The sequence below is a fragment of the Marmota marmota genome, unplaced genomic scaffold (genome assembly GCF_001458135.2).
Source record: "Marmota marmota marmota unplaced genomic scaffold, marMar, whole genome shotgun sequence".
NCBI classification, from domain to species: domain Eukaryota; kingdom Metazoa; phylum Chordata; class Mammalia; order Rodentia; family Sciuridae; genus Marmota; species Marmota marmota.
Window position 1 is genome coordinate 5984781 of NW_025999880.1, and position 12140 is coordinate 5996920.

At 46.7% G+C, this 12140-nt stretch overlaps 1 protein-coding gene across 1 annotated transcript in view; it reads right to left on the reverse strand.

Annotated features, from left to right (window-relative positions):
• The window catches only part of Scpep1 (serine carboxypeptidase 1), a 30110-nt gene that overhangs the window by 3773 nt on the left and 14197 nt on the right, over nt 1-12140 (reverse strand). The window contains exons 6-12 of the mRNA XM_015495436.2: nt 11752-11824; nt 6475-6512; nt 5756-5884; nt 4852-4945; nt 3874-3987; nt 1690-1827; nt 625-788 (exon numbers count right to left, since the gene is read on the reverse strand). Coding sequence (XP_015350922.1) covers nt 625-788; nt 1690-1827; nt 3874-3987; nt 4852-4945; nt 5756-5884; nt 6475-6512; nt 11752-11824 — 750 coding nt within the window. The remainder of the gene's footprint in view (nt 1-624; nt 789-1689; nt 1828-3873; nt 3988-4851; nt 4946-5755; nt 5885-6474; nt 6513-11751; nt 11825-12140) is intronic.

Here is a 12140-nt window from a genome sequence, read left to right on the forward strand (position 1 = left end):
AAATTGTTAAGGGAAAAATATCTAATTAACTAATTTAAACCAAGAATAAAGGACAGAGAGCCCAAAGTAACTCTCTCTGGAGGACTTACTCTTTAAAATGAGTTTATATTTATTCAAACCTAACAGGAATGAAACACTAATCCGGGATGAGTATACCTTATCTGAAATACTTGGAAACAGAATTGATTTGGATTTCAGATTTTGGAATATGTGCATGTACAGAATGAGAAATCTCAGAGATGAGACCTAAGTCTAAACATTGCTTATACACATAGCCAAAGCTAATTTTATTTTATTTTTTTGGTACCAGGGATTGAACTCAGGAGCACTGAGCCACATCCCCAGCCCTATTTTGTATTTTATTTAGAGACAGGGTCTCACTGAGTTGCTTAGTGCCTCAATGTTGCTGAGGCTGGCTTTGAACTCCTCCCTCAGCCTCCTGAGCTGCTGGGATTACACACATGCACTACCATGCTCTGCCCAAAGCTAATTTTATGCAACGTTTTCAGGGCACCTATATTTCAACTGTGTCTAATCACACCAAGTATAAATTTTTCCATTTGCTATGTCATGTTGGAACCCAGCTCAGCATGATTTTAATTTGGAACAAAAGTTGGCTCTCACCATGTGACCAGCTCTTAGAATCCAATAGAAAGCGAGGTTCTTGTAGGACTTGACAAAAGCAGATGTTTCGGAGGATTCAGGGTCACTGTACAGGGGCTTCCATTTCAGCTCATTGAATTTGGGCAGTTCTGGCCACTGCAGCTTCCGCACCCAGGCCTCCTGTCCTGGTAGAGGGACAAAGAGAAGAGCCTGGTATTAACACCTGGGAAGAATGTGTGGCGGAGTGGAAGGAGGGAGACTAGGTCTTATAACTTGGTGGTTCCCAAATTATAATGTGCAGCATAAAATTCGCTGGGATCTTGTTTAAATGCAAATTCTGATTCAGTGGTTCTGCGTGTGGCCTTAGCACCTGCATTTCTAGCAGGTTCCCAGAGATACTCAGGCTAACAGTGATAACCTAACAGCTATGAAGCTATTTTTGCCTCTGATTCTCCCACTGCCCTCTGCTCCTTAGAAAGAAACCAGGGACCCCAGGAGGCTGACGGGGCTGTCAGGAGGACTGAGAAGGAGCAGGAATGAGAGGGGATGAGGATCACCTGGGCAGCTCACGGCAGAAAGCAGCAGCAGTCTAAACTGTCCTTGGTATCCTCGCCTACAAGTCCAAAGGCCACTCAATCCTGCCAGCATCAAGCAGACTCACGCCTGCCACATCTCGGGCCTCGCTGTGCCTGCCAGTTCTGAGACCCAGTCTCTGAGCCTCCGCCTGGCCTTGCTGAAACCAGGAGTGAGCACAGGCTGGCCAGCAAGGCAACAGGGCAGTGCTCAGGACCCCACAGGCCATTTCCCCTGGGCACAGAGAGGTGTTAGGGGGCAGGCATTGTCCTGTCCTTTAATCATAGTCAAGGGCCTCAAAACCCGAAGGGGTCAGACTTCTCTGAGGGGTCACAGCTTCATGCAGCTTCTCTTTCTTGAAGAGCCAAGGTCAGGGGTAGATGGACACAGCAGGAAATGGCTTTCCTCTTGGCACCAATGTCACCAACCCCAAGACTCATGTGTCCATGACCTGTTCCCTTCTAGCTCAATCCATAAAACAGCCTCGATGTGTCCCTCAGGAATGGTTCCTACCTATGGTGTCCACAATGAGATCGAGCTGTCCATTATATATAGTCACGTTGACCCCGGCTTCCAGCAACTCGTCCACAATGCTGATGACCGGCTTCATGAAGTCCCCCTCCATGTTTAGGAAGACACTAGAAGACTGGGCTGAATAAGGGAAAGAAGAAAGAGGTAGAAGCTTGGAATCTGCCAGAACAAGAGGTCTCTTTCAGCCCAAGCGTCTAGGAGTCATCACCAAGGACCTCCTAGCAAAGGCTGAAGGACAGGTGCTCCACAGACAGGGGCCCACCGGATCTGCAGGCTGTGCCTGAGCTGAATGAGTAGATGAGAAACACGGGCAGCACACGTGATCTGATCACTGGGAGCTTGCGATGACAGCCGATGCCATCTTTAATAGGAAATGGAAACCTGAAGGTGGCTTTGTGTAAGGAAACAGGGAGGCAAAGGCCCAGAAAACATTCTCTAAGCTCGTCCACCTAGGGAATAAATTGTGTTTGGGGCCAATGTTATTCTTTCTTTTGTGCTGAGTAACACCAGGGCCACTTTCCAAGTCCTGAACGAGGCTGGTTACTTTACAATGAGCCAAACCAGAACTAAACCAGTTCACAGCTGGCCCACAGGAAAATAAAAGGGACAACAGACCCCGGGACAGAGAGGAGCCAGGCAACCCAGCATTCCTGCTGGGTTATTGCCATCAGCAGCAGCATCACATTGGATGACTACAATAACAGCAGAGGCCACCATTTATTTGCCAGTCACGGTGCTAAGTGAGCATTTTATTGTTTTTTTTTATCACTACCTTGAGAGATAAGGGGCCTTTACTTGGACAAAATTTTTAAAAAACGAGGCTCAGAGAGGCTGAGAAAATGCCCAGGGTCAAACAGCTTGTCAGTAGCCAGCTAAGACTTGAACTCAGGCCTGGTTGACACTAAGATGTAAGTTTCACTACAGACTGCAACTCAAGACTCTGGGGTATTGTCCAAGAACAATTTGTCCTTTCTTGATCACACACAGGCAGATATGGAGCCAAAGAGAGGTTTTTGGTTTTGGTTTTATTTCTTCTTTCTATCAGCAATCATCTGCAAAAATATAGTCACCTTGCCCATTCACTGGGGCTGGAAAAAAAAAAATCATCATGAAGATAAAATGAAGGTGGTGAGCAGAAAAGATGTGCTCATGAGCGTGCCCTACACTTGGCCTCCTGTGATTCCCCACGTTGCTCCGTGACATGACAGCTCTCTGCAGTGGTACCCTCCCCTTGCAGCTTCACACATATTCTATCCTTGCATTTAATCCGGGAAAATGAGACAACTAGGTCTAGAATGAGCCTTCTAGTGCATGCATGTTGGGATAAAATAGTCCATGATCCCGGACTATCTCAGCTTTTTGGCAGATGCCAAGGAGACACCCTAGAAAGGAGCCTCCTGACCCCACAGTCTTGGGGGGATCTCACATGCAAACCAAACAAACCCCCTCTCAAGGTGCATGGAGTGTTTTTCCTCCAGAAACTCGGGAGTGCTGCTTGCTCAAGGCTTCCCTATTGGACTAAGCGGGGAAATTATTGAGGCTTTCCTCCTGGCTCTGGTCTCTTGAGACACCAATATTTCCATACTATGACCTTCAGACCAGCATGTGGTACACGGCTAAGCACATCCAGCATTGGGTTGCTGGGGAGGCTGACAAGAGAGCTGGTCAAGATCTGACCAAGCACATGAGCGTATCTGCATCCTTCAGAGGACCTCTGGCTGGACATCTCATCTGTGACCAGCTGCAGCCTTGGGCATGGCTTTTTTATCATATATATGTAAAATCCATATGCATAAAATTATATCTACCTATCTATCTATATACACACACACACATGTATAAAATTATGGAAAATCTCAAACCATTACCAAGGTAAAGAGAAGAATATAATTCCCATATACCCATACTAGGTTTCCACAATCATTGACTCATAACAGATCACCTGCCATTTCCCTCTCCACCCTCTTCCCTGCCATCCCCTTGCTTTCAACCAAACTTGACATGTCATCGACTGTCTCTCCACCTGCTTCCTCATCTGCAAAATGTGGACAGGTAGTATTGTTTTACCTGTAACATACCATTGCCACCGAAACCCACTGTGCAAATTAAGACCTCTGAAGTTGCACTTTCTTCCCTCAAACTCTACAAATCAGGTCACATAAGTACCTCCCCAGGAGATATCCTCAGGAATAATTTTGAGCTTCTTTCTGATGGGGCCATTCATGAGCTGACTTAAGGCATCTCCTTGTAGGTGTCTCACGTGGCGTTGAAAAAGACGGACTGAAACCAAACAGGGAGGCAGCGAGTCAAAGGACTGGAAACATGACCACAAGGACATCTTTCCCAAGCTGCTGGGGAAGCTGGGCAGGAAGAGGGAGGTTTTGGGCTGGATTCACCCCGGGGTGGAGGAAGAAAGCTGGGAACAGAATGACAGAGGAGAGACTATTCGTGTTGATGACTGCATCCCGTGCACCGTGGGCCACTGAGATGATCCAGAACAGGCCGAGAAAATCTGCTGAGAAGAGGAATCTAGCAAGATTCCTACAGCCGTTCAGGCCTCTTATGAGGGAGGATTCTAGGCATTCTGCCTCCGAAGTGAACCTGGGTCAGAAAGACCACTAAATTCAGCTCTTCAGGGATCTGACACGGTAATTGGGCGGACACAAGCTGGTTCCCAGGGGGCTGGGAGTATGGAGTGTAGCAGAGTGCTTGCCTAGCATGCACCAGGCCCTGGATAGGATTGCTAGCATAGCCTAAAAAGATAAAGAAGAGAAAAAGAAAAGCATATGCTAAGCAACAGAAGCCAGATGCGAAAGACTATTGTCTGATTCCATTTTTGTAAAATGTTCAGAAAAGGCAAACCAGGAGAAGCAGAAGGCAGATCAGTGACTGCCTGGGGCCGGGTGTGGGAAAGAGAAGTGACAGCAGACAGACATGTGGGCTCTCTTTGGGGTGACAGAAATGTTCTAAAACTGGATCGTGGTGATGGCTGCACAACTCTGTGAATAACTAAAACCCATTATCCACTTAAAAATGGGTGAATTCTGTGGTATGTAAAGTATACCTTAATAAAGCTTTTTAAAAGATGGGTTCCTTCTGGGATGAAGACTGATGCAGGAGCTAAGGGCACTAAGGTTCACTCACCTAAATGACTCTGGGTGAACTCTAGGCTTGACTCCATGGTAGACGTGGGATCGCTTTTAGTTAAGATGTTATAGAAGTTCACCCCATCTGCGTTCTGAAATACACAAGTACATTTGGCTGTTTTTCTTTCTTTCCCTATTATAAGGTGCAAAAAAAGAAAGGCACATGGCCTCCAAGGATGGCTTTAGCTTTGGAAATTTACTAGTACCAGAGAGAGATACAGCTCTAAAGGTGCAAAAAGCAGCTGTGTCAGCCCACACTTCAGGGGCTGACACCAAGCTCATCAGAACTCATCTTAGACACCACAGGAGACAGCCCAGGGCCCGTGTCAGAGCTGTGGAGGGTCCTCAGCTGGTGCATTCTTTCCTTGGTACATTGGAGTCAGAATGTTGCTTGGCAAGGATCCAAATAAGAGTAGCTAAAAATCCGCATGGTGGAGCATACCTATAATCCCAGCAACTCAGGAGGCTGAGGTGGGAGGATCGCAAGTTCAAAGTCAGCCTCAGCAACTAAGCAAGGCCCTAAGCAACTTTGTGAGACCCTGTCTCAAAATAAAAAATAAAAAGTGGTGGGGATGTAGCTCAGTGGTTAAGCACCCCTGGGTTTAATCCCTGGTACCATGGTACCAAAAAAAAAAAAAAAGAAGACACTTACAGTCTTCTTATGGAATACAGACAGTCAAAGACAAAAAAGTTTGGCAGGCATAGGTGACTTTCTGACCCTTTAAGTGGTCACTACACCACGGCTCAGATCCATCAGATTTATCATTTTGCATGTAATTATTTCAGGCTTTGCGGGGAGACCCAGAAGAGACACCAAAACAATCCTGACAATACCAGTCCTGGGCCCCTGTACCCACGGGAAAAAGCCAAGCCATGATGGTCCTTGAGCATGTCCTCTTTACCTTTTCAATGATGGTTTCTGCTTTCCCCCACAGCTGGGTGGCCTCCGTGTAGAACCCTTTATTTACAGCATCCAGGACTTGCTCTGCGACATTGGACACCTCTGCCAGACCTTTGTCTTCCAGAAGAGACTGGAATGCAAACAAAGAACAAAAAGGTATCCTTTACTTGGGGACATAAATCTGGTGTTTCAGTGGCCAGGGATGGGCAGGAGAAACAGTGGGAGGAAGGAGACAGGGGAGCTCACATGTGAACGGGTATTGTCACAAGTCCCCCATCAGTTCTGGGGATCATGCATGCTAGGCCAGTGCGCTATCACTGAGCTACATTCCCAGAACAAGTCACATTTTTTTCATGATGTGAGAAATTCAGTAGAAAGTTAACTGAATTGAGAAGGTGGGTAGGTGGGTGTTCCCTATGATCTTTCAACTTTGAGGTGTATTTCCAATTTCTTATGCTACAAAGGGAGCTTAAAATTATGCCTCTTATATCTGGAAAAAAATGGAATAAGTGTGCTGATTTTCTTTGAATTTCTCCCCAAGGCTGGCGGTTGCTTAGAGTCTCTAATTTAATTTGGACTAATTGTCCCTAAGGAACGCTATCAACCATCTGTGCAAACTCAACTCGCTTCCTCTTTCTGGGGACAGGAGGAGGTCAGAGTGGAGAGGGCTGCGGGGCTGTTCCCCACGGAGGGTGTGAAGGTGAGAACCCACTTACTCACCATGCTGTACAGGTAAGGTCCCCAGGAGAGCACCGAATCTAAAGAAATGACATAGGTACAAATTAAGTAGGGTGTGGCTGTCTTCCCAAAGAAATGCCTCATTGGCTTTCCTCCAAAGACAGGTGCTATGTCCAGTGGCTTCTGCTGTGAAGGCTGCTGAGCTCCCCAGCACCCACACAGGAGGTGGGAGGAGGCCTTGGTGGCTGAGAGGTGAGGTGAAGCCGTGGGGGCCTTCTGATGACGCTGAGGGCTCATGGCACGTTCATCTGACCTGATACTGGCCCAGCAAGGGAGTCACACCCAGCAGAGTAACCTCACAGGCAGGCCGAGCGTGAGTGGTGCAGGCTGGGATCTGCAGTCGTCTAGGATTTGACAGCCTAAAATAATCTCCTGCCCTAGTATCTCCGCTCCTCGTGTTTGCTCCTCTGGTGGGGAGACTCTAGCTAATAACTCAATTGTCTGTGGCTCTCCACACGATTTTCAGTTCTATTCCACAGCCACACTCAGGAGGGACCAAGGATATGAGGGCACCAAACAGCCCAAGGAGACAAACAGGAGTAAGATAAACGCTTAAACAATGAGCATAGTAAGCTGGCTTAGGCGAGTTCACGGCTACCTGGTCACGAAGTGAGACAAGTGTCCTGGAGAGGTGCCAAGTAAGAATCAAGGACGTCAACATATAAAGCATATTTGAAAATGTCACTGCTTTGCTTAGAAGCCTTCAATGCCTCCCTAAGACCAAGTTCCCAAAGTCTGTGTCAAATAACCTCATGTTAGAGTGCATGTGAGACAAGCACTCTACCAAAGGAGCTATGGCCCCAGCCCTCTGCGGGATTTTAATATAGGTGCCCGGAAAAGAATAGTTTCTTGGCAGGGCGTGGTGATGCATGCCTGTAATCCCAGTAGTTCAGGAGGCTGAGGCAGGAGGATCACAAGTTCAAAGCCAACCTCAGGAACTTAGTGAGGCCCTAAGCAACTCAGCGAGACCATGACTCTAAAAATAAAATATGAAAAAAGGTCTGCGGGGGAGGCTCTGTGGTTAAGTACCTATAGATTCAACCCTGGTACCCTCCTCCTCAAAAAAGAATCATTTTTCATTGAAAACTTTGGGCTATGCAAAATGGATCCTATCTCTTTACTGTAGGACTTCTCAGAGCCTTTAATATGCCTGTAGACTCCAGGGAGGTGGAGCCAGTGTTTAGCACTTTCAAAACTTATGTGACCACAGAGGTCTCTGTATAGCATTTCCTGGAACAGGTATTCTTTATTGTTCACCCTGAAAAATGAAGGCATCTCAGGGTATACCAGGTCCTCTGTGACCTAGCTAACATTCACCTCCCCAGTTTAAACCTGGGCCTTAGTTTCTTGAAATACCAAATCATGGGCTGGGGATGTGGCTCAAGCGGTAATGCACTCGCCTGGCATGCGTGGGGCGCTGGGTTCGATCCTCAGCACCACATAAAATAAAGATGTTGTATCCACCGAAAACTGAAAAATAAATATTAAAAAATACTCTCTCTAAAAAAAAAGAAAAGAAATACCGAATAATTTATAATCCTCTAGTGCATCTCATTTTCTGCTTGATCTAGATCAGGGGTTGGCAAACTCTATAAAGCGAAAGATAGTGAATAACCTGACCTTACAGGCTAGCTGATCACTGTCGCAATTACTCAACTCTTGTCTGTGCAGACTCCAACCAGCCACACAACAGGTAAATGAACAGTGTGGCTGTGTTCCAATTAAAAAAATTACTGATGTAGGCGTCAGGGTCACAGTTTACCAACCTCTGATGTAGACTAGCACTGCCCAGAGGAACTTCCTGTAAAGCCAGAAATGCTCTGGAGCTGTGTGGTCCACAACGATGGCCAATAGCCATGTGTGTATGGTTTTTTTTTTTTTTTTTTTTTGTGGTACTAGGGATTGTACCCAAGGGCATTCCACCACTGAAGTACATCCCTAGCCCCCCAACCCCACCCCCTGCCTTTTTAAAATATTTTGTTAGTTGTCAATAGACTTTTATTTATTTATTTATATGCAGCGCTTAGGACTGAACCCAGTGCCTCACACATGCTAGGTCACTCTTCCACTCAGCCACAACCCCATTCCCCCCAGCCCTTTTTATTTTTTATTTTGAGACAAGGTCTAAGTTACTGAGGCTTGCCTTGAACCTGTGATCTACCCTCCTGCCTTAGACCCATTGTGAGTTGCTGGGTTTACAGGCGTGAGCCACTGCAACTGGCTGATGCGTGTGTCTTTCAACAGGGATTTCTGGGAAGAAGCCAGTGAGTGTGTGTGTAAGTATAAGGCCAGTGATCTGGAGAATACTTGCTGAACCCAGACATTCTCATATTGGGAGAATGAGGAGCAGACAATCTTCCGAGTTTAGACTCTTGCAGTTTTTTCCCTCCGGTGGCTGCTTTACTTGCCCTGGATGGCGGCCCTACTTGGCGCTTATCTTAACCTAGAGAACTCCTTGTAATTGTCCTACCCACAACCCAGTGCCTAAATGACACCCCGGGACTGAGATGAATTGCTTCTAATTTCAGGACAAGTTGGATCTGGTCTCTTGGGTATGAAATAATGAACCCCACCCTAGGGAGACTGACTGGGGTGACTACACAGGGGCAAGGGGATCTGTATACCCAAAGTCACTGGAGCTGCGACTAGTTAGAACCACTGTCCTGCAGGTTCCTATGTAGAAAAAGACTGTCTAGTGAATCTTTTCTGGTTCTCTTATTAACACTCTGCAGTGCTGGAAATGACGTCTGCAAACACAGGCCACTCAGGAAGCTTAAAGAAAACCCAGCAGCCAGGCTCCTAAGTCAGACGGAGGTGCAGTCAGAGAACAGTGCTACATCTGCTCCTGGGTGTGTGGCAGAAGACTCAGCTCCATTATGGGGAAGTGACGTTGAAGGACATTCACTGTGAGGCAAGAGGGAGTTTGAAGACTGTGATCTACCTGAGTGTGATATCAAATAGCTGGGATTCTTTTGATAATGTTCCCTTCTAGCTAGTAAAGAAAAAGTTGTTCATGGAAATTAACAGTACTTCTATCTCAAAAAAGGAATGCTTTGGGGATGGAGGAGTGATACTTAAAGTACCCGTGGATGGGCAGATTAAAATCTGGACAAGCAATTGACCAAATTATATTATCATGACGTGTGCATGTGTGGATATCTAACAATGAATTCCACTACCATGTACAATCCTAATGTATCAATAAAAAGTATGGGGGAAAAAAGATCCAGACAGGCAAATTCATAAAGGGAAATGGGTCATGGCAAGGAAAGAAGGTAGATTCTGAACAGAATGAACAGCCCTTAGAAAGCCAAGAGGCTACGCTTTCTGGTCTGGCGAGGTAATGTAGCATCGTGGCTAAGTGCACGGATACCAGCCCCTGCTGCCTGGGTTTGAATCCCGGCTCTAACACTTAAACTGTATAGCTCTAAGAAAGTTACTTAAACTCTCTGAGTCTCTCTTTCATCACATACAAAATTAGGATAATAGCAGCATTCATCCTGTGCAGCTTTTGTAATGATTAAATGAAATTAGCACATGCAAAGTTTAGTGCCGTGGTGAAACTGTGATTAGACCCCATGAGGAAGTGTGAGGACCAGCACTGGAATTCGGAGTCACAAATTACTCTTATCTGTGCTCCCAACAAGGATTGCTCAATTATGGAACTGTAGCCCTCTGATGCATCCGACCTGATCAGCACCTTGTCATTGACATGAGCTACAGAGCAGTGACTGACAGGAAGCCTGCTGGTCCTGCTGCCTCTGACCAAGGCTCCTGCAGTTTTAAGTCCTACGAGGTCCCTCCGCCAAGAAAAAGCCAATAGCAGCCTTCCTTTTCAACTTAACTTGATTCATGCAATTTCAGTCCTATCCTGGAGATGCCAGGCTGAAGGGCAAGAAATAACCACTCCAGGGAGCACAGAACATCCCCAATCCACTAAGGACGTGGCTCTTTAATAAGCCAAATTCTCTATTTAGGGGAAAAATACTATCTTTGGTCAATTGTTATTTTAAAAACATTGAGCCATAGTCACACATGATAAAGCATAAATATACATTAAGAGTTTTGGTCACATAACTACCACCCCCATCGACACAGGGCTCTGACAGCCGAGGAAGTTCTTGTGTCTGTTCCCAACCTGTCCCATCTCTCTTCCAGAGACAACCCCTCTTCTGATTCCTAATTCTAAAGTTTGGTTTGTGAAAAGTCACCATTTGTTAATTTAGAATAGTAGTTTCCAATCAGCAATGATTTTGTCCCCCATGGGACATTTGCTGACATTTGGAGATTTGAGGGTGGGGTTACTGGGGATTGAACCCAGGGGGACTTAACCTCTGAGCCACATCCCCTGCCCTTTTTATGTTTTATTTAGAGACAGGATCTTTCTAAGTTGCTTAGCGCCTTGCTAAGATGCTGAGGCTGGCCTTGAACTTGTGATCCTCCTACCTCAGCCTCCCAAGCTGTTGGGATTACAGGCATGCACCACCATGCCTGGCTGGAGATATTTTGGGATTGTCATGCTGAGGTGGTGCTAATGGCATCTAATGAGCAGAGGCCAGGCCTGCTGCTAATAAATATCCTACAATACACAGGACGGCCCCTCTCAACAAAAAAAATCACGCGACCCCAAATTGTCAACAGCACTGAGGTTGAGAAACCCTACGGCAGTTGACCCCACTAAAATGATTACTTCAGACAGCAGAAGCCACACCCCAGACATCTGCAAAATAAACAACTCCTGTAGGTGCTCCAAGAAGGATGCTCGGTTATGAAACCGTGCGCCTGAGTGGCAAGACCTGACCATCACCTTCTCTTGCCATCAACAGGATTGAGAGATGGAAACTTCACCCTGAGTGCTCACGCCAACATCAGGGTGGTGGAGGGGACAAGCTGACAACAAAAATTCGTCCTCTTGCTGAGTCACACAGACCTGCCTCTGGATCCTCACTAACCACTCATTCTGAGTGCCAGAGGATATATTCCATCACCTCCCAGTCTTTCGGAATATCTCCAATTGCAAAATTCAATTCCTTTGTTGCGAGAATCTGAGAACTCAGTCCAGGGGTAGGTGCTCTGTCAATGCATCCTCACCCCACATTTCTTGGATGCTCCCGAGGCAAACACTTTCTGTGCTGACTTCTCCATGGACCCCCCCCAAAATTTTGCTGCCTTGTTCTTTGATCTGGACCACACAGCCCAAAGTCTGAGCAAGAGATGGGGCAGGGAAAGTAAAGATAGGCCTACAAATTCTGTACTTACCAACAGGGGAGATCCAGGAATCACCCAATGCAACCCCAGAAAAGTTGCACTTGATGGTCCCTTGCTGAATGGCCTGAAAGAGAAGCCAAGAAACACCCTCATGAGGGATCAGGGGCCTCAGCCCTTTCTCAAGGAGGCAGGCCTATCCACCACCTTTTCTGAGCACGGAGAACTTCTGCCCATCCTTTTCTAGATTCTCTGGCCATTGAAAGACCCAGGAACCCACTAAAGAGCAGGGGAGCTCTCCTGCAGCCATTGGCAAAACGAGGAGGAAGCGCCTGACTTCTCTCTCCTTTGTCACAGGGTGCTAGCAGGATGTATGTGAGGTCTGACCCTAGTTGTCTCTGGCAGGAACATGGTCACACACACCCCCCCCCCCAAGAAGTCTG